Source organism: Centropristis striata, chromosome 5 (assembly GCF_030273125.1).
Source record: "Centropristis striata isolate RG_2023a ecotype Rhode Island chromosome 5, C.striata_1.0, whole genome shotgun sequence".
In the NCBI taxonomy this organism is placed as follows: Eukaryota; Metazoa; Chordata; class Actinopteri; order Perciformes; family Serranidae; genus Centropristis; species Centropristis striata.
Window position 1 is genome coordinate 22,304,148 of NC_081521.1, and position 23,780 is coordinate 22,327,927.

At 39.3% G+C, this 23,780-nt stretch overlaps 1 protein-coding gene across 1 annotated transcript; it reads left to right on the forward strand.

Annotated features, from left to right (window-relative positions):
• Nucleotides 1–14,093: 14,093 nt before the first annotated feature.
• gpr157 (G protein-coupled receptor 157) lies at nt 14,094–22,399 on the forward strand. Its single transcript, XM_059333524.1, has 4 exons — nt 14,094–14,619; nt 17,311–17,524; nt 20,724–20,918; nt 21,897–22,399. The coding sequence occupies exons 1-4, from the start codon at nt 14,243–14,245 to the stop codon at nt 22,110–22,112; spliced, it is 1,002 nt and encodes a 333-aa protein (XP_059189507.1). The 5' UTR covers nt 14,094–14,242; the 3' UTR covers nt 22,113–22,399.
• The last annotated feature ends 1,381 nt before the right edge of the window (nt 22,400–23,780 follow it).

Consider the following 23,780-nt stretch of genomic DNA (forward strand, 5'->3'; position numbering starts at 1 on the left):
CTTTACACTGATGATTCTTGGGGGTGCTGGGGGGGTGCTGGGGGGGGGCGTTGCAGAGGAGGACAGAGAGGAGGGCAGACTGAGGGTGTGCACACACACTGACCCTGGAGGTTGCGTTCCCCTTTAAAAGTCCCATCCCACTCAGATACGCAGAGCTCATGCAGGATCTGCTGCGGCAGTGGGGGAACACTGCTGAGCTGTGCAGTTTATGCTGCCAGCAAGCGTGCAAAGAAGAGGAGGGGGAGCGAGCGCGTACAGGAGGAGGAGGAGGAGGAGTGAGGGAGAGAGAGAGAGGGAGAGAGAGAGTGCAAACAATGTCATTCTGTTCAGGAGGCAATGCTGCAGTCAACTTTGCCGCGCCATGAAAGCACATCACCAGCAACCAAGAGGCTCAGAGTGAGTGCAGAGAAGTTTTCCTCCTCTCCGCCCCGTGTGCGATGCCATCCGAGACTCATCTGAAGGTAAACATTTATTTCCTCTCTGTCTCTTATTTACCTTTTATGTTGTCTCCTTATGTGTCTACCTCTTTGCATAGGACGGTATACTTCTTAAATCTGCCTTACAGGACTTGATATGTCGGTGTGCATGCCTGCAATGTAGAAGCTCCCGGCTGCTTCTGTCTCATCAGTGTCAGCCTCCTCTGCACCAGTAATAACCAAGCAGCAGCCAGCCAGACAGCCAGTCAGTTAGCAGTCAGGCTCCACTGCTCCCTCATCCATGTTTAACACATGGTACAGGCTGGAAATAGCAGCCAGCGTGTCAGATAGCGGCTGGAGGAGGACACTGTGCGTTTGACACAAGGACAAAAAGACTAGCCAGGATGCAAAGAGTTCCCTGCACTGGAGGGGACTTTCATCTTTGCTGACTTAGCTTTTAGGAGAGTACAGATAGTCCCAGCTCTCTACTTTTCTCTCTCGTTTGTGGGTTTATATGTTGCAGCATGTGTTAGTTATGAATATGATGCTGGACAATGGTAAGAAGCATCTATTGTATCAGTGGTGCTGAGCTGTCGCTGTGTCTGAGTGCTGAAAATGGGGGACTGAGAATGAGGCTACAGTGGCCTGCATGGGACAGGGGAGCTGTGGTGCAGTCATGAAGTTGTGCTCTAGCTACTGGGACCTTTCTGCCGTCCTAAAAGTGGATACAGGGTAGAGTGCAGCTCTTTTAAATTCTTTTGGGGAGTTTAGCACAATCTGTGTCAGAGAAAGAAGTGAGGTGTCTGTGCATGCATTTATATTGGACAGAAATTAAAGTCTACACTTGTACTTGGCATTATATCTGCAGCAGCAGTAGCTCAGCAACTCTCTTGCTCTGAAAGTCAATGTTGCCACTTTTGTCTTTTATGCCATATTACACTGTGTACGCTGAAACTGTGAGCCTTTTCAAAGGCCATATAAAAATAGTTTGTGGGCGAAAAAGCTTCATATAAGAGTGAGTCAGGATTCAAAATGTGATCCGAAACCTGTCTAGGAGGTCTGGATGAAGGATCCAGCCAGGTCAGGCCGCCTGTATGCAAGCTCGGTCAGCCCTGAGTTCACCTCAGGTAACTGTGCTAAGACCTTGAAAAAGGCGGCCCTGCGTCGTCAGCTACGTGAGACAGAAGTCCAAAGCGTCTCTCAGGCCTTTGGATTTCTCCCCACTGCAGGCAGGCGAACGCAAAGGAACAGAGTGATAGCAAACTGTACATCAGGTCCGCGCCACATCCGGAGCCTGACATCATCTTGGAACATCTGCAGTTCTCCTGCTCGCACTTTCACTGAGGGTGGGTGCTGTACTGCAAGCAAAGGAAATTGCCGCACTCACCTGATGTTCCTTGCACCTCACTTCTGCCCTCCCCCCACCTCCCACCCGCTCTCCTCCTCTTCCCTCCTCCTTCCTTGTCTCCAATTTCTCTACTGTAGTCTGTCTCAGAGGTACAGTTGCCCAGCACAGCGCCTCACCAGCATGCTTTGCACCTCTGTGATTCTGCAACCCCCCTCTTCCTCCTCCTCCTCCTCTCTCCTCCACTCACCCCCCTCCCTCCCTCCATCACCCCCTCTCCCCTGCTGAAAAAGTATGCAGCACATGCTCTCACCATCCTCCTTGAGCAATTTGCCTGAGTGAATAGAGAGAGGAGGGAGAGAGAGAGAGAGAGAGAGAGAGAGAGAGAGAGAGAGAGAGAAAGAGAGAAGCAAGAGCCAGTGAGCCAGCAGCAGAGCAGCAATCCTGCAGTGTCCTGCAGCAGCTGAGTTCCTGCAGTGCCGGCCTCTAATAGCACACATGCACACACACGCACGCACACAAAGAAACCCAGGGATGCACATCATTCTCCCTCAGATACAGACAGTCCCTCAGTCACGTGACACAGTAGGGGTGAATGTGTGTGAGAGCAGGCCGCCTCACTCTGGACCGGACTGAGCTGAGTTTAGAGACAGAGCAGAAAGAGAAAGAGAAAGAAACACACACATACACACACACAAGGAGCTCCACGGGGAGGCAATGGTGAGATTAGCTGGTTGCCCCCTCCTCCCCTCCCACCCCCCCGATGGTGCATTGTCCCGTTCCAGCACTCCAGTTCCGATGATGTAATCAATGCAGCAAGCTTTGAACTTGCTGGGCTAGGGGCCCCTTCCCCCCCCGACTAACACAGATGCAGGTGTGAGGCCTCAGCTGTAGTCTACGTCTCAGGTAGGAAGATGAATAAACTGTACTTTTATGTGATGATTTGGCTATTAAAGTGCGACAAATAATTTCCTGTGAGTGGGCTAGCTCTACTATTGTCCATACTTGTGTGAACAGATCATCAGCTCATGCTTCCATAAATTAAACTCAGTTGGTGAAACTACTGCTGGCACTTCGTCAAGGCGCCGCTGTGCAATGCAGTGCCGCATCACCACTTCCAATAAATTAAAGTAAGTATCTGCGGGCAAATGCACCTCTTCTGCGCTTTTACAAAGTTGTACAGCTTTTCTAGCTGCTGTCAGCAGGGAAAAGACAAACCTTGAAGCAGCGGCAAAGTGCTTTTGAGTTCTTTCCGGGCGTAACATCATAGTGACTTTGCTCTTGTATTGATAAGGTCATCAGTCTGTTGACGGGCTGCGGTGGAAAGCAGCACCACTGATGTACAGTCCTGTGCTTTAGAGATGCTCAGGCAGCCAGATTGAGACCATATTGTAGCAGGTGAGTTTTGCTGAGCTGGTTCCTGCCACTGCACCCCAGAATCTGCCTAGTGATCAACTTCCACTACAGCAGTGATGAACTGGCATCACCCCTCCTCTAGTAAAAAACCAGCTTGAGTCAGAGCGGCTCTGCATAATTAGCACTCATGGATGGTGATGATTCTGCACATCTGATATGGTTTGATGTGTCAGTAGCTAAATAGAGTGAAATGCACATTTGTATATTTATATATATATATATATATATATATATATATATATATATATATAATGGATCAAATAAAGGATTATTTCTGCCCTGCATTAATAATTTGCTTTTTAGTACATCTTTGTTAATGCATTCCCTCAGATTTTCAGTCATGTAATCCATACTGATGGGCTTCGTTTGTAATTGATGTGACCTACTGTGGTTGACTGTATAAGAATATTTGATGAATCAGCAGCTTTCATTAGTATGCCGTGCTGGTTCCAGGTTACAGCTTCTGTAAACTATTATTCTGCAATGGTAAAGAGAAACCAGAAGCACTTGCTAGAAAGAGTGTGAATGAAAAGCAAAACTGTAGCTGATTTTTAGGATATTAATTTTACTTGGATCCTTTCAGAGTCTTCCGGTAAAAGCTGAGGTTTTCACATTAGCACGGAAAGTCAGACAAGACTGTGAAGTGCTTGTACCCACTGGGCAGAGGGGGTGAAGAGAAAAAGAAGTCGCTGCCTGCAGGGAAACTGTACTTCTTTATGATGTACGACATAGATGGTCTGACAAGTCAGTCCAATTAAAAAGTGCTTTTCTCTTTAAGACTATTTTAAGTCAGTTGCCCTCATCGCTCACACCATCTCACACCTCTGCTTTTGCAAAGAAATCAAGTTATCGATGTCACACAGAGAATTAATCTCAATGTACCTTCAAACAATAACTCCTTCATATTTGAAAGTAAAAGCTGTGTATGCTAACCGATTGAAGCCGGCTGAGTCATGCTGGGTTTTTTTCCCTGGGTTTCCCCCCTCTCTGATCCTCTGCTCCTCCCCCTCTGGTCTAGGAGCAGGCTCATACACCCGTCCGGCTGTTGGTGGCGTGTTGGAACATGCCTTGACTTGTTGTGCTGCCTGCAGAGAGACACAGCCACAGAGAGAGCGAGAGAGGAAGAGAGACAAGAGGCTTGTGGTCAACAGTTTGCCAGTGTGAAGTGACCCACACAAGGAGAGAGTCCTGCTGCACCCGTGGACAGACTCCTGTTGAAGTCAACACCAGAGTGCACTCCTCGGAGACGAGCATGGATGGAGGAGCTCCACTGCTGCTTCGCTGCTTGGTGAGTGTCAAAACTGTGTGTGAATAAAAGTTTCTGACACATAATATCACTACTGAGCACTTCTGTGAGCGTATAAGTTAATTGTTATTGCAAAACAGAGCACAGCTTTGCTTCGAGTAAAACTTCAGAAACACTAATTAGTGTGGGGAAATCAAAATATGCTCAAATCAGGCCTTTGGATCTGCTTAGTAAGGCCTGTAGGTTGATTGAAGTATAACTGAGAAAATGTTAATTTGAAGTGTACAGCTCTTAAGCGTTGTTAAAGCGTCCAAGCTGAGTCTTGATGCTAACATGATGCCATGGTAACTATACAAAAGGTTACTCAATGCACAAGTGTGATACGCCTAAACACATAGTTACCAATCACACAGTGGTCAGAGGGTGGAAGAAGTATTTAGATCTGTTACTCAAGTGAAAGAACTAATAACATAATGTCAAAATACTCTGTTACAAGTAAAAGCCATGCTTTAAAAGTTTTACTTAAGTACAAACATTCTGGCATTAAATTACACTAACAACAGTAAAAGTACTCATAATGCAGAATGGCTCATTTTGGATTAATATATATCAGTGGTTTATAATTATTTATGCATTGTGTTCATCACTTTAATGTTGCAACTGGTAAAGTTGGGGTAATTTTACCTACAACCCCATTTTCAAAAAAGTTGGGAAATAGAAAACATAATAAAAGCAGAATGCAATGAATTTTAAATCTTTTGCGGCCTACATTCACTTGAATACAATACAACAAAATATTAAATGCTCAAACTGGCAAACTTATGTTTTTGTAAATATATACACTCATTCTAGATTTTATGCATTTCAGTTTTATTTACTTTTTACGAAACATCCAAACTTTCTTGCAATCAAGATTGTACTTTATATAATTCTATAACAATATTGTAGGTCTGGGATTATTGGTGCTTTGCTTTCAGAAACAGCCATCATATCCACCTTTCTTATGATTTATTGATTGATTTATCAAAAGTCTAAGTGGGTGGAAACAAATAACAGAACAGCTAGAACAGTCCCTGGGCTGCATCATTTTACAGTAATGCAGCTGTTATAACTAATGTTTCCCTCCCAAGTGTAGTGAAGTAAAGTATAAAGTAGTAGAAAACTGGGAAAGTAAAAGAGTACCTCAAAATTGTACTTTGTCACCTTCCAGCGTCGACAGCGGCACAGGAAACTTCACACAGACAGAGCGCCACGTGTCACCTCTTTAGAAGTCCCAGCGGACGAAACGATCATTGTCTGACTACAGTTTGATCCTCACAGGAAAGGACAGCCGTTTTTGTTGTTGTTTTCTCCTCTGTTCAGACTGAAAGACGAGAGAGACACAGTTGGCTGCAGAGAAAAAAGAAATGCAGAGACCGAAGAGACAAAGAGTCCTAATGAATCACAACTGATTTGTATCTGGTCAAATACAATTGGGGGAGACAGCTGATTTGAGTTTATGCTCACAAAACAACAATCAATGTTTGAGTCAGACGATTACACATCCTATACGTAGAAAAGCAGATGAAGACAACCTTAACTGTGTGACTATCCACAATGTTCCACTCATTAGTTAAACAGTAAAACTAATTTGTGCCAGTGAAAACTCAAATCCATTAATCATTCAAGTGACTCAAATGATAATCATTTAGTGTCTTGTATACTGTGATCTGTGTATTTTACATGTGTGTCGTCAAGCCTGCAGATAGTTACTGGGGCAACTCTGTTTTCTGGTAACCAGGGGTGGTGCGCACAGTGGGTAAGACTCAAAACCATTGAATTATTAACACACTGCAGTTTGACATACAATACTGATACTCATGAAACCAATTCTCAGCTCCAAAAAAGTTCAAAAACTATATTTATGTCATGACCAGAGCAGGACCGATATGGGATTCTCGAGACTGATGCCGATACTGGTTTAAGAGGGGGGAAATTCATCTTTAATCAATATGGTGGCTGATATAGTCACTTTTTTAAGCTGGAATTAAATTTTTATGTGGATTGTGCACAAATTTTTCACTACTCTGCAGATTTGCCCAGAGAGCAACTTCATTAAATAAAGAAACATATAAAAAAAATAAGAAAGTAAAGAGGAATAAAATAAATAGCTAAATAAACATAATTACTTTTAAGTTTCAGTCAATTGCTATTTAAAATAAATCATAAAAAATGAATAACTACCATTTCTAAATCATGCCAAACAACATTTTTTTCATTATATATTGTGTAGAAAAAGTTTTATGACGGCACATATCGGCCGAAAATATCTGTCATCCGATCTATATCCGCCGGGCTCAAGTCATGACCAGGTTTTAGTTACATCTAATCATTTACTATCAATGTAAACACCCCTAATGGTAGTTGTAAGTTGTTTATTTGAAATTAAAACATCTAAAAAGCCAAATAAATATTCGTACTTGTGCTACATAAACCTCAGGAGAGGCTAAGCTCCAGCAGCAGGCATGCCATCAGTGCGCTTGTCATGTGTAGCATTGTTCAGAAACATGGCTCTACAGTAAATACTGGTGTCATTGTTAGCCATAAGATGATTAGGTTCCATGGAATGGGACTGGAGCGGAGAAGCATGACTGTTTGAGCGTCGGTAGCTGACACTGGAACGGCCGGGAAATGCACAGTGGAGAGGAGCAAGGAGGAGAAGGGGAAGTATAGAGCACAGGGCTGGTGATTTTGGGTAGCTGGGTGTGTGTGTGTGTTTCAGTTTCTGAGGCCTGACAGCAGAGGGACCAGGCCTGTTCAGGAGGTCTGGGTGGATCTGGGGTTGAGGTGTATAATATATGTGTATATGTGTGGCATTACTGGTTATGTAATAGGAAATCTACCGTGTCATTGAGCACAATGGTTGCTTGTAGGTTTAATATGTCATGAAATATAGACTTATTAAGCAGCGTCCCATGTGAGACTTCCATGGTAACTCAAACCAGTCTACGGTTGTCACCATATAAGATCTTTACTCCAAGATTATCAGGGCCAAAATATTACCGCGATATCTATAGAAATAAAAAATGAATAATAATAATTTAAGTCCAATTGATCTTGTTTATTGTGAGTTTTGCCTATTTTTCGCCAAATTAATCAAACTCAAAATCCCAGTGTAGCTATGTGGAGAAAGAGTCTGCAGCTATAAATCTACAAACACATAGAAAAGTGTACTAAGAAACAGAAATGCCTGTCTAAGAAAAACACTGCATTTTTTGTATTTTCCCCTTACACTTAGCACTAGGGCTGCAAGGTTATGAGATATTGACGGTACATAAACCATGTCAAAAAATACAAAATTATTTTTATTTTCAGTTACAGTGGTCTAAAAGAATGAAAACAGTGTGTGTAAATTCTCCCTCTTGAAAATAAGAAAGCTGTTCATCATCCATTTAAATGAAAGAAATTAGGAGGAAAAAACGTGGAAGGACAACTTTATGTTTGCTGCGTGTGTGTGTGTGTGCAGTGCAGGATGATGAGTCTCACAGTCAGTCGAGGAGGAAAGGAGATGTGCAAGCACTGTTTGGTTGAATACAAACATGGAAAATAATAATAATCAAGATTTTGAAGCTTTTAGTTGAAGCTTCAGCATGAGTGTGAAATACCAAAATGCTTCTTCTTTGAAACTGTACTTTGCGCTCAAACAAATTGTCTTTCATCTAAAAATATAAGCTAAACATATCTATTTTGCATCAGGGTTTTTCTTATAAAATATATATATTTTTTAACATTTTTTAATATAACATTACATTTCCAAAATATGATTAATTAATAAAACTATATTTCAGTTCAAAGGAAATATCTGATTAAAGTATCGGACTGTAATTGTGTGTTACTCAGCATCTGTCAAATATCAAATTTATTTTACTTTTATCATGTTCAGAAGCAATTCAATTAATCATTCAAGTAAAATAAACGTTTCCTTGTTCCAGCTTCTGTTGTGAGGGTTTTCCTCATATTATGTGAAGATGAAATCAACGTCTTTGGCCTTTTTGACGATTGGACGGACAAAAAAGTACATGGCTTTAAGGAAAGGTGATCAAGCAATTATTGAGGAAATACTTAGCTGATTATTCACTAATTAAATTAATTATTGGCTGCAGCAATAATCAGATAATTTCACCTGGATAGCTCTCTAGCTTTGAATCATTTTTGCACCAGTACCTCCCTCCTGCATTAGCACACTTTTTAAGGTATATAACTAATCAATTACAAGCTACTTGACAATTATAGTTTTAATTTAAGCTTATACCTATTTCATACGAGTATTCCTAAAATAAATAGTCTAAAATAAGGTGCATTAAACATGACTTTTAAGCTTGCAAACCTGAAAAGCTAAGCTCTAATAGCTAATAATAGTGCAGAAACAGGAAGACACAGTTCTGAGAGAAAAGCTGAGCCAAGCCTGAGGCCTAAAACATATTTGTGGACAGGTTTGTGAGTCGAAGCTCATCGCTGCTGCTGCTCCTGCTGCTGCTGCTTGCTGTGTGATGCAGCGAGGCAGTCGGTCATTCATGTAGCAAGCAGGGTGTTGTTTTCACTGGCATTCCTCAATCCTGTATTAAGGATTACATCAAGCCCTGAGCAGGAAGGAATTCCTGTCATCATGTGTTCAGTGGAGGCAGCGTTTGGCTCGCCACAAAGAGACACTGATGCAGCCTTTGGGCAAACTGAAAGCAGGTCAAGAGGTGTCCCTGTTTTCGTCAGGGGGACATCACTTGTGTCTGTGTGTGGGTGCAAGTCGCAGACAAAAATTTAGCGTTTGTTTCAGCATCAGAGCATCACAAACACTTTTCTTAGAAGTCCATGAATCCTTTCTTTGACATGAGATAAGGTCAAGATGTTCCAACCACCCATAAAGGGAGGACATTCTTGTTATACAACCAAAAATGCGTCACAAAATGCACCAAAAACAGACATAGAGAGCTACAAATAGCCTTGCTGCGGACCTCAGCAGTAAAAAGATCCAGCAGATAGAGGAAGTTCACATGTCATCCAAACACCCCTCCCGACACCTCTCTATCGCCTTCATAATTCCCTCTGTTCCTTCATTTGCTAGTGACTGCAGATCGCTCCCTAGTATCCATGTTGTCCTGTCAGCAAAGCAGAGTCCACAGGGAGAGGACAGTATGGAGTGGTCAGCCAGCCCAAAATAGCACTGCAGCGAGCAAACGCAACTGATAGCGAGGGGATTGTAGTCCCTTAGGTACATAAACACACAGCCACTTGCATTATATGTGAACAGATAGCCACACGCACACACAAATAGATGAGGGCTAAATCAAACAGAGCTTTTTGTTGCAAAATCATGAGTCATGGTTAGCCTATTCTTAGTTCGGGGGTGTTTCTGTTTGCCCAAGTTGTGTGCACTTAAAGTGATGCTGCATAAAAGGCAAGGGGAGTATCAAGAATAGGGTTGAGGAACGAACTTCAATACTTTTAGGCACTGACCGAATTGCCTTCCTAATAACTGAATATTGAAAAAGGCCTTTCATACAGATTCAAATATCAATACCAAAGTAAAGCCCTATGTGATCCATCTTATCATTTTTGCCAGATTCCGTTTTGAATTTCCTAAAATTTCATGTTTAATACTTTAATTTTTCTGAATTGTGTGTTTTACAATTTAAGCACATTTTTTCATAAGACATAAGAGCCTAATAATGTGGTGGGTGGAAAAAAATGTCAACAATTTAATAATTGATACATTTATAAATATTCCACTCTTAATGATTGTCAATTAATTTAATGTAACAGCCCTGTGAAAGTGTGGCAACCTGTCCAGAGTGTACTCCACCTCTCGCCCAATGTCACCTGGGATTGGCTCCAGGCGCCCCACGACCTTCGACCTCCAAGTTGGGATAAGCTGCTAGGGATAATGAATTAATTAATGTAACACAGCATTCTCCTGACTGATCTAACTCCGCTGTTAGTGTTGATCTCCTTAAATGACGAGAATTACATGATGATGGTCTTAACATTTGGTTGGCCCAGGCTAGTATATATTACCCTCCTCTGTCTCATTCTGTCAGGATTAAATCCAAGCACCCAATAAGCATGCAGCGTGCTTATACCATAATATAATAATTCTGATGATCAGCTGTCAAATGTTATACTACGTTGATCGAGCGTGTGAGTGTTTTTGTATTTTAAGAGGCCCAAATATAGTGGGTGATGCATAGGTGTAAATCAGCTGAATAATAAAACTATTGATATTAAAAACGATTGAAATTTGGGTCATTTTAGGCCGTGGATCGTAAACTCATCACTGCAGTACAGTGTGTGAAAATGAGTTAGGCATCGGAGCGTGTCCTACTTTTCAAACCTCAATTAAGGGCCCTAAAATTTTAATTTGACATTACAGTTTATTTTGTTTATTCCTTGACCAGTTGTTACTCAATCATTATTTCCTTCTTCTCTTACAGAGCTTCCGGCTGCTGGCATAGGACCACGGGGGGCTTTTAGTGTGAGGCAGTTGCCTTCTAACAACCACCATCACCAGGAAGCTGGGCATGAGAAGTGTGAGCGTACATAGTGCCAGACTCGCAGCTGGGAGTGTGTGGCAAATACCAGTCAGGTTCCTGCTGTGGAGAGAGGGACAGACGGTTGGACGCGGCTGCTGTGGGTGTTTCTCTGGCAGTGTCTTAGCTGGTTGTTGTGAGGAGTGAGAACGAAGCAATCAGCAAGTATACTGCCGCAGAAATTCTTCGCAATAAGAGGCCATGGCATCACAGCCGTCATAAGAGGGAGGAAAAAAAACACACATCAGCAACACTGTAGCAAAAATGGATCCTGCTGCTACTGTAAGTTTTTATGTGTGCTGACACTGTAGAAATTAACAAGAGCTGAGGACCTGATGCAGAATTAGCTGAAGATTGATCAGCTGAGCGCATGGCCTTTTTGTTAACAGCCGCTACAATATTTACAATTGGATCAAACTTCTACTCTGTGTTGTACTATTATGGTCCTCTGCTGCCATCTTGTGACTGATATCAATCTTCCAGCATGCCTTTGTTCATTTAACACTGCAGCAATTTGTAAACCTGTATTATAAACCTGTATCTAAAATCCCTTTTAATCAGAAAATATTGCTCCGCTTACCATGACTTCAGAATCCTTATTTTTCAGTTGCAAATGATGCATGTTTTCATTCCTCCAAATTTAATTATAAGCACTTTATCTATGGTTGATTCCTAATTTATCAGTTGCAGCCTAATTAACTTTTCATGTCATAAGTTATTACTGTAAAACAAAAGGAGTAAATAAAAATTACATAAAGACTGATTAATAATTTGCCTTGTTTGTTTTCACAGTAAACATGCATTTCGTAATTATGGGAAAATGGTGTTGTATAAACCACTTTGCGCTGCGTGAAAGCTGCACTTTGAAACCCTTGAAAAAATAACGTTGCCATGCGAACACAGTTCACCTAATGAGTGCAGATGAGGCAGAATGGCCTGGATGCCAGGTGCGCGCTAATTTAGAGTTTTTACAGACACACACACAGCAAAGACAGATGCAGCTGCATGTATAATGTACTTCTAAATACAGTCTTTGTGTCCAGATTCTGTACTTGATTTGTTGTTAACACTTGATGGAAAATCGATGGTGATTCTGATAAAAATGCAGATGTGTTTGCTGCAGACTGTCAGAGAAGACAACGCGGCACTGCATTGCTGCAAACACAAAAAAGGGGTTGCAGTTTTTCGGGGCCGCAGCAATGCAGAAGTAGTAAAATCCTGCTTTCACACAACGTTGCTGTTTTATGGATTTAAACCTCCTACACTTCAACTCTTTGGTACCGCAATTACAAGGCCACCAAAGAAGTAACAGCTGCTCCACACAAAGCACACCAGACATTACTCATTACTCAAAAATGTCTTGAATGTGTAGCCTACTTTATTATAGGGGGCTTTTTATCCTAATGAACTTCTTAATAACAAGGACATTTAGTTTGAGGTAAAGGTGACCACCAACAGCACCTTTTAATTAAATTTGTATTATGATTTCATTTTAACTTATTTTATTACCTATAATCCTGAGAAAGTCTGATGGGAATGTGATACTGCATTTCAAAAATGAAATATCTGCTTTATTATTGTTTTAATCTGATGTTTCAGTTAATATGTATTCTGCTCAGTTAGAAATATAGCACAGGGCCGGGAAATATTGCTAAATGCATACATGTTCTGTAGAATACCTTAATCTTGATAACACAGTTATTAGTGCTGAAATGATTAATCGCTTAACTGATTATTCAATCAACGGAAAATTAAATGGCAACAATTTTGATAATTAATCATTCAAATAATTTTGCTAAGTGAAAAATAAGTCACTGCTTCCAGGTCCTCAAACGGGAGGATTTGCTGCCCTTTCTGTTTTATATAACGGTTAATTAAATACCTTGAGATTCTGCAGTATCGTTTAGACAAAACATGCAATTTATAGACATTACCTTGAGTTCTCAGAAATTGTGTCGGGCATATTGCACGATGTTGAAGACGTTTTATTGAGCATACAATTAATCCAGTTAACCTGAAAATTGATTGAAAGATTTATTGATAATGAAAATATTGATGAGTTGCAGTCCAAATACTGTTTGGGGATGATAACATACAAAAAACTTTTTCCCCCTCACACTGCTAAGATTTTACTGAACAAAATTATATCCCTAAAATTATTAATAAATTCATGCCTTGCACAAATGTGCTTCTAAATGATCATTTTATCCTTTTACTGTCTTAGCTTATCTCAGTTTACCTGATTAGGTTTTTATGTCGTCTTTTCTATTTTTACTACTGTAATTTATTTCTTTTATATGACTGTTTTAGTACCATGGGCTTTGTAAAGCACTACTGTATTGGTGAGCTTTACTTTGGAGTGGGAGAGAAGTTGTAAAGGTTAATGGGCACTCTTTGTTCATTTTCTAATGGGAAAATCTGATTTAAACTTTAAAATGAGATTACTATATATACTTGACTGTTAAATAACCTCACTCTCTGCGTTGAGCATGCTTAAAAATGATAGATAGATAGATAGATAGATAGATAGATAGATAGATAGATAGATAGATAGATAGATAGATAGATGGATAGATAGATAGATAGATAGATAGATAGATAGATAGAGTCATGGAAAGAATTGTTATTATTATTTCTTCAATGTCTTGTTAATTTTAATGCCTGGTACAACTAAAGGTATATTTGTTTGGACAAATATCAACAAAAATAGCTCATAAGAGTTTAATTTAAGAACTGATATCTAGCCATTTTCCATGGTTTTCTTGGTTATAACCAAAATCATTATTAAAAAAAACATGGAAAATGGCTAGATATCAGCTCTTAAATTAAACTCTTATGAGCTATTTTTCTTATGAGCTATAACTTTTTCCATGACTGTAGATAGATAGATAGATAGATAGATAGATAGATAGATAGATAGATAGATAGATAGATAGATTCTATGTCAGAAATAAACATGTCATAGCTTTACAAATAGAGCCAAAAATAGACCTCATGAGTGCGCCTTTACCAGCTGACTGACTTCTGCTTTGTGTTCCGGTTGGTGCAGCGAGGAGTAAGAAGAGGGGAGGCGGGGAGGGAGGGGTTAAACACGGGAAGAAAAGTTTGTTTGGCTGCTTAAAAAGCAATGGACGAAGCTCTCAGGAAAAATACTGCGGAGAAGCTTTGCTGACGATTAACATATACAACATGATAAGCTAGTCTGCTCGTCGGAGGATTGTTTACAAACACGCTGCTGCACGTTTAACGGTGATAAAGTATGGCAGATGGAAACCAGACAGTTGTGTACTTGTCTGAGCAGGTGGTCGTGTTGTGTTCATGTGCGCTGTCGTTTCTGGGCTCTTCGCTGATCATCCTCACCTATATTGTCTGGTCAGACTTGAGGACAACTCCGCGGAGGCTGCTGGTGTTCCTCTCGGTGTCTGACTTGCTGTCCGCCGTGTCCTACGCCTTCGGGGTCTGGAGAGTTTTCCACACCGACTCGCTGGACTGTGTCGTCCAGGGAGCCATATCCACTTTCGCCAACACCAGCTCTTTCTTCTGGACCGTGGCCATTGCTGTTTACCTGTATATTTTTATCGTGAGGTCAAGCCAAAGGGTCGCTGACAGCTTGGTGTGTGTGTTCCACCTTGTCAGGTAAGTTGTAGCCTTTCTTCTTCTGGTTGCCAAGGTAACGGTTAGTGGATAACCTCGACGGTTAGCAGTTACCGCCGAACCTGTACCGTAAAGCATTTCGGGAAATAAATAAAGTAAACCGCTAGCTTACAATTAACATCATGATATTGTGTTCATTTTGGACAACAAATCAAAAGTAATCTGCACCTGCTTCCGTAAACAGAAAACCACAGCACATGAGCTGGTTTCGGCTTAGTTTACAAGTTACAAAACACAATGGCATAAAATGATATAGGCTTATGCTGTTTTCCATTTATTGTTAGAGAGTTAACCCTCTGGGGTCTGAGCATATTTTAGCCGTTGTCTAATACGTTTGATTTTGTCCTCCATGTACCACATACAAAATGTTTACTATACCCATATTTGGTATCCATTTTTTTCTTCACCTATATGATCTGACAATTATTTAGTCAATTTAACCTACTTTATCAACATTGAGCCCAAAAATACACAAAAATCATGAAATTCGAGTTTGCAAATATGAACATATAAAAAGGTAAACAATTTATATATAATAAAACTATATACAAAAAAGTCCCATAAAAACAACTCTTCAAAACAAACTGTGCGAAATTACACAGAGAGCTCCACCAACGCTCAAATATTTCTGTACTATCAAATTAAAACTATCATATCTTTGGTTTTACATGACCTAGGAATGTCAAACAAAAATTGGGAGAAAGTTTCAAGTCTGTACTTTGGAGTGAAGTTGATAGCAGCGCTCCATGTGACCTATATTTTTTTTTTTTTTTGTTAAACGGCACATGATCTGATCAGGACGGCACGATCATAGACTACTAAATGCTAGCGGGGAGATTCTTTTTCACAGTCTTGGATATGGCAATTATTCGTAAAACAACATTTATTTTCATGATTTATTTTTTAAATGTATTAATAAAAAAGCCCCCCATCGCTACCCTTTAAAACTGCTCTAAAAATACTATATATTCATTTTATTTTTCTCTTTCACTGAATTGCATTTTAAAACTAACACAAATCCTAATCATAACTACCAAATATTTATTAATTTACAGACTTTTACCCCTTAGAAAAAACCTCAATATTATAGTATTACATACTATTACATACAATAGTAATTAATATACATAGGGTGGATTCGGGTAATGTGGGACACTTAAGGTTTGGCTGGTTTATTTCCTGCTTAAAGTAAATATAGTCATCAAAACCTTTACTATTGGTCTACCATGGGTGTCATGTGACTGAAATTACATAAAATATTTTTAAATTTAGAAAAATATAACAAAGTCAAAATTGCAAAAAGTGTCCCACATTGAATTCACCATAACTACAGTTTCCCCCCGCCCTTCCACAGTTTGGGGCATGTTATTATTTAGCAACAAAAACTGATTTTGATGCATTGCATCACACACTGCAGTGCTCCATAATACAGCAGCAAGAACCCCAGTGGAAACCAGTAAAAATAGCATGCATGAGAAAATGGCTCAATCTGTTGGAAAAGAGCCAAAGCTACAAATTTGAAGCCAGGACTCTAGATTGAAAACATGATGTAACAGAATGGCCACTGGATCAGAAATAGTGTTCTTAATTGGTTTCAATGGGGACATTTTTGTCCTTAAGGGTCTGGGTGTCTGAATTTTGGGTACACAGTTGATTATAGACTGAATCTGGGAGCTAAGGGCACATATGAGATCAAAATTAAGGACGAGAAGTAAAGGGGCCATCGCGCTTCTGGTCCAATTTGGTGTTGCCTGATGAGATCCCATCTCAAGATGGTCTCTATTGATTAGTTTATTTTTGTCATGTGCAAAGCATATTAAGCATATAACACTACAAAGATTATTAGATCCAATCAGTGAAACTTTTCCTGATGCACCACACAATATTAGGCATAATTAATGATATATTTAATTATTTTTAAGTAATTATCACTCAATACTGATGAGCTGACAGGTAATATCATTCACGTCTGTCAGGTGTATAGAAACAGTTAAATATCACAGCTATACACTTTATTTTATTTTTCAGGCTTAAACCTCATGCAACAAGGTTTCTCTGTTTTAACAGGCATCTATCTGAAAGATGCCAACAGGTTTACAAAGCCACTTGTTTTATTCATCAGCTCTACTTCACTTTGAACGCTCTGAATCGGCACGTGTTTCATCTTTCGTGTCAGTTTTCCTCCTGCACTTTAATGAGCTGTCCATGTTGATTGTGAAGATATAAAGAGGGAGTTTATAGCGCTGTGTAATTGATCTATTTTTGGACACAAGAACATTTTCACCCCTGGGTACGCCGCAGCGCACTGTCTGTGGTTGTCATTCTAATTTTGTTTCTGTGAATTCTCAAATGCTCCATTGAATTGAAGATCACACAACAACAGAGCCATTCATCAAGGCTTGTACATACAACACAAACACACACATCACACAAGGCTGCAGGCTTTTATTAAGAGGTAATGATTCAGGAGGGAACATTGCTTATTAGAGTGAAGTCAGTTTAAGGTTTTATGATATACAGAGCTAGAGCAACTCAACTGGTATGTAACACACGCAAGCCTTCAGCAGAAGAAAATCTATCACATGATGCCACATGCCTGCAACATTTGTGGATGAAGTCAACCTTTTGAGGAAGTAACATTTAATCCTCTAAACTGTCTGTTCTGTGGTCCAGCTGGGGGGTTCCTCTGGCCATCACTGTTGCAGCCGTGTGCCTGAACAAGATTGGCTACAATGCGTCAGAAGTGTCAGTGGGCTGGTGCTGGGTCAGGATCAATGCTCCTGACCGGGTCCTGTGGATGCTGCTGACTGGGAAGATCTGGGAGTTCCTGGCGTACCTCACGCTGCCGGTCCTCTACATCCTGATCAAAAGGCACATTCATATCGCGGTGAGGATGCCTGCTAGCTACCTGCTAGTGTCTATGCAGCTGCAGACTCACTGTTCTTGTGCAAAGGCATAGACAGTAGAATATCAAAAAGAAACTTTCCAAGATTGAAAATATTCATAATAAATTCCACAAATGTAAAGCAAACATTAAATATACAGTCATGGATTTTTTTTTTAGACCACCCTTGTTTTCTTAAATTTCTTGTTCATTTTAATGCCTGGTTCAACTAAAGGTACATTTGTTTGGACAAATATAATGATGATAACAACAAAAAATGCTCATAAGAGTTTAATTTAAGAGCTGATATCTAGACATTTTCCATGGTTTTCTTGAAAATGATTTTGGTTATTATCAAGAAAGCGTCATTGGGTTTTTTTGAAAGGCGCTATATAAATCTAAGTTATTATTATTATTATTATGAAAACCATGGAAAATGGCTCCGCTCTTAAATTAAACTCTTATGACTCTTATTTTTGCTGTTATCATTATATGTGTTCAAACAAATGTACCTTTAGTTGTACCAGGAATTAACTGAAGAAAAAGATGGTCTAATTTTTTTCCATGACTGTATATAGACACATGCACCAGACATTTTTGCAGATTTCTCTTTTAACACAATACACCCATTGATCCTAGCTGACAGACTGAAAGAAAACACTGAAACATAGACAAACGCCATGTTAGAGGTGCTTTTCCCTCTATTGCCACAGGACAGTGATCTCTCACTGCTGCTGTATATTTTATCCATGAACAGTTGCAGCAGCAGATTCCATGGACACCATGTTATAAAGTTTACAGATGACACGGCCTTGGTTAGTCAGTCGAAGGAGCGTGACTTCGAAAAATGACTCAGTCCTTAATGAGTTTGTTAACTGGTCTGAGGCATCACATACGATCTGAACACATCCCAGAACAAAGAGCTAAGAGGGGACTGAGCTGGTGACTGAGCGTCAAGTCAAGTCCAGTCAAGTCAAGTCAAATTTTATTTCTATTGCGCATTTATAGACGGCTGAGCTGCACCAAAGTGCTTCTCATAAAAGTGCATAACGTGCAATAAATATTGACAAAGGTAAAAAGAAATTAAAAAAGGGTTAAAAGATATTGCCTGCAAGAGTTAAAATAAAGCAAAAAATAAGGGATAATTTAAAGGAAACTGAGGGATTACAAGGGGACACTGTTCCCTAGCACTTGCAAGAGGAAGATGTTAGTTGAAGGCAAGAGAAAAGAGTTGGGTCTTCAAGTGAGACTAAAAACATTTAGGGACTGCGCTGCACGCATGTGGAGGGGGAGGCAGTTCCAGAGTCTGGCAGCTGCTACTGCAAAGGCTCTGTCGCCCCTTGTTTTTAACCTGGGCCTGGGCACCTCCAACAGCAGCATGAGTACCTCAGACTTATTATAGACCATAAGCTTTCCAAGGATCAGTGTGCTGATGCTATTTCTATAAAGAGCAGACAGTGCATGTATTTTCTTACAAAACAAAACTTTTTCAAACACCTATTATAAAATTATTTCTCTATTTTTCAATTTTATATATATTAACTGCATACCGTGTTATTGTATTATATGTTGAGAGAGAAATTCCAAAATCAGTCACAGGGTCAAATTTGGAAACATTTATCTATAAAAAGACCAAAAAACAGCAAGTCATTTTTTTGGCCTGTGGCCTTCAACTTGTTGTTGAAGCTGTTCAGCAAACAAAGAGCACATTGAAACAGAATGAATAAAAGACAACACTTCTTTGACAGTGGCAAATGGTCAAGTCAGCTTTTTTTCATATAACCCAGTATTACAAGTCACAACTTTGCCTCAGAGAGCTTTATAGTCTGTACACCCTCTGTCCTTTTAAATCCTTGCTTCAGATAAGAAAATACAGACAACAATAAGAAACTTCAGGAAGAACTGCTGCACTGCTTACATGAGAGAAAGACAATTACATTTAACTGTCTCTTTTAAAATAAATGACATGATAAAGGCACAGTTTCCTGTCTGCATTTAATTCATTTTAACACACATGCATATAAAAAGTTAGATCCTTGTTTTCTTCACTTCAGTGTTGCAACATTTTTCAGACAATAGTTGCAAAACTGTCACCAAAATTACCTCTGTCATCGTGGTCAGGATGGACTAATGTAACAAAATAACAATATAATCAATCCAAATTTTAGATTTCAGATTACTTTAAATTGTCCATTAAATTTGCATTAAATGCTCATTTGGCGTCAGCTCTTCCATTCAAAACAACACACCCTGCAGTATGCGTCTCTCACAGCAATACATACAGTAGTGTTCAATATAATAGCAGTCCAATGTGACTAACCAGATTAATCCAGGTTTGTAGTATATTTTTTATTGCTGCATGGCAAACAAGTTACCAGTAGGCTAAGTAGGTGCAGTGGATTCTCAGAAAACCAACAAGACCCAGCATTCGTGATATGCACGCTCTTAAGGCTGTGCAATTGGGCAATTAGTTGAAAGGGGTGTGTTCAAAAATATAGCAGTGTCTGCCGTTGACTTTACAAACACAAAACTATTTTGTACAAAGAGCGTGCATATCACAAATGCTGGGTCTTGTTGGTTTTCTGAGAATCTACTGCACCTACTGGTACCTTGTTTGCCATGTAGCAATAATAAATATACTAAAAACCTGGATTAATCTGGTTAGTCACATTGGACTGCTATTATATTGAACACTACTGTACAACTACAACAACAACACAAACTGTGCAACACAACACAACAGTTGTGCATCCTAAAAACCTTAAAGTGAGCAAGTGGGTTTAATTAAAGTTATGGGCGGATTATTAATCCACTGGCATCAAAGTCCATCAAAAAACGCATGAAATTTAGCATTAGATTATGAATTTAGTATGAACATACAGTCATGGAAAAAAATTATTAGACCATTGTTTTCTACAATTTCTTGTTAATTTTGATGCCAGGTGCAACTAAAGGTACATTTATTTGGACAAATATAATGACTTTTGGTTATTATCAAGAAAACCATGGAAAATGATCAGATATCAGATCTTAAATTAAACTCTTATGAGCTATTTTTCTTGTTATCATTTCATTTGTCCAAACAAATGTACCTTAAATTGTAGCAGGCATTAAAATGAACAAGAAATTGAAGAAAACAATGGTCTAATGATTTTTTCCATGACTGTATCTTGTCTCACTCTGTGTTCTCTGTCTGATGCAGCATGCTGCCCTGTCTGAGTACCGTCCCATCCTGGCCAACAGGCCTCCGTCCCACTCTTTCTCCTCCATGGCGGATATGAAGCTCACACTCATTCCAATCATCTTCATCGTCCTGCGCATTTGGAGCACGGTGCGCTTCATCCTGCTGCTCGCCGGCTCCACAGCAAGACAGCACCCAGTGCTGGTCACTTTACATGTGAGTTTAAAGTTCTTTTTTAATAATGTCAATAATGGTCAGGTAGAGGATAACTACTCATCCCCTTTAATCTCAATTTATTCTATCTAATTTATTCTCCTGTTCATTCTGCTTCAAGCTTTGGATCTTGTGTGTATGTAGGTATGAGAGTTGTTTGGTGTGCATGACAGCACATACGTGTGGGTGTAGATGTGTGTGTATCATAAGTTGTGATGGTGTCATTGCACGCTGTCAAGTCTGTGAATCATCATCCATTCATCATGAAAGGTTCCTGTTTTTACTGCTCCATTTTTAAATTCTGAAAGATTGCATAATAACGTTTTAAAATGGATCAAACAGCCCCTCTAAGTGGGTTTGAAAATGGATCTAATAATTTCATGGACTGTTTTATTACATCATACTGTTACTGCGTGTGTAAAATATTTTTATGTGATATAATAATAATAATAATAATAATAATAATACAATAGTGCATAATGTCTTGTCAATTAACCCTTGTGTTGTCTTTTCCCACCTTCACTAAACCCCTTAAATAAAGCAGCTTGATTGAATTTTGAAACCTAAATCTATTTTGCATGAAGAAACGACCTGTCATTCATCACAAACATTGTGAATATCAAAGTTTTCCCTCTTTACAGTGCATAAAGATATTGGAATCCACTTGTTTTTATTAAACACCTGTCATAATTGGTTTGCTGTTTCACTAAAGTAGGGGTTTATTTTCATATATTTATTGCTAAAGGTACTGCATAGGTGTAAACATCATTTTTTAGCAAGCATGTGTGCGAATGTGCGAATTTCAAGTTGAAAAAAGATAATTTAGGGAGTTTCCTATGCTGTTAAACATAGTGGCGGGTCATTTTTGACCCCTAAGACAACACAAGGGTTAAAGCTAACTAGTAAACTAGTCTATGTATGACTATGTAATGATCTTTTTCTGCCACATACATGTTAAAGGCTTTTGTTTGGACCCAACAGGGAATTGGCAACACCTCTCAAGGGGCAGCCAACTGCATCATGTTTGTATTACTTACTCGGCCAATCCGCACACGCCTCTGCGCCTCGCTCTGCTGCTGCTCCAAGTGTCGAGCAGACGAGCAGCACCACAACGTCCCTCACAGGCTGCTGCCGGGACAGGACACCGTCACACAGAGAGAGGAAGACAGCGCCAGTCAAGCCCAGACTGATAGGTGATATTCAATTGATGAGACTCAGGGGACTCGTGGGAGGTGGCAGCCTCACGCTAAGCCTCATTACAACGCTGCAGGTACATGCACATCTGTGTCACAGGAAAAGTCACGCTTGCAATGTGGGTGATGAGGACGATGCTGCCTGTCTGTGTATGAGTGTTACATACTGAAAATGTTGCACATGAATATTGTAGTTTACATTCAGTCATGGAAAAAATTATTAGACCACTTTTTCTTCAATTTCTTGTTCATTTTAATGACTGGTACAACTAAAGGTAAATTTGTTTGGACAAATATAATGATAACAACAAAAATGGCTCATAAGAGTTTAATTTAAGAGCTGATATGTAGCCATTTTACATGGTTTTCTTGATAATAACCAAAATCATTATCAAGAAAACCATGGAAAAATGGCTAGATATCAGCTCTTAAATTAAACTACTTGCAGGAGAATGCATTTATGTATGCAGCATTTTAATTTTAACAATAGGGCTCATTGTAATTACTTTATATACTGTTATGAGGTTGAATTTTCATGGGTTTTTTAATGTTAATTTTTTTTACCCAAAATCAGTATCATTAATATAATGATAAAAACAAAAATAGCTCCTAAGAGTTTAATTTAAGAGCTGATATCTAGCCATTTTCCATGGTTTTCTTGGTAATGATTTTGGTTATTATCAAGAGAACCATGGAAAATGTCTAGATATCATCTCTTAAATTAAACTCTTAGGAGCTATTTTTGTTTTTATCATTATATTTGTCCAAACAGATGTACCTTTAGTTGTAATAGGCATTCAAATTAACAATAAACTGAAGAAAACAAGGGTGGTCTAATATTTTTTTCCATGACTGTACGTACATCAACCTTTGAAGTGCCATTTCACTTTGAAGGAAAAATTTTACCCTTAAGATGACCATTTCAATATCGGTTACTAAACTCTATTTACCTTGAATTCTTTGAAGTAAACTTTGTTTTTCTCACATGCCTTCATGGTGAATAGAAAGTCAGAAAACAGAGAACATTCTTGATGAATTTAAGTCAAAAAACTGTGAGGAAAAACATCTATTTCAAACTCTCACACAACCCATGCAGTGTAATCCAAGTCTCGTTCATCCAGTTGTTTGCTCAGTAGATCCCAAACACATTCATTTTGACTGTAACATTACTTTTTAAAACACTTCCGCATGAATAGCATCACCCTTTTGGCAGGCGCACTACTCGTCTGGACTCACAGGGAAAGCTTTGTTTATACTCGTGCAAAACACTACGGTAGTGTTTTATACAGTGAGATTTTAAGCAAAATGCAAGTGTGTGAGAACTAGTGAGGATTTGACTGGATAAATGAGACTCTTATAATATGCCACGAGGTGCTTGAGAGTTTGTAAACAGATGTTTTAACATAGCTCTGCTCCCATTTACTTCAATTCATCCAGGATTTTTTTTACACTTTTCGAAATCTCTGTTTACTGTGGAGAAATGATAAAAACACATTTTTCTTAAATAAATCAAGCAAACACGTGATGATCATTTAAAGGGTAAAATATTCCTTTAACCCATTGAGGCCTGAGAAAGCGTTGGGCGATTTTAAAATAAGCCTCTAATTTTCTGGAAATTCTTCTACTAAATAATAGATTTTTCAGCCTCTGTAGCAGATAGAAATTAAATTCA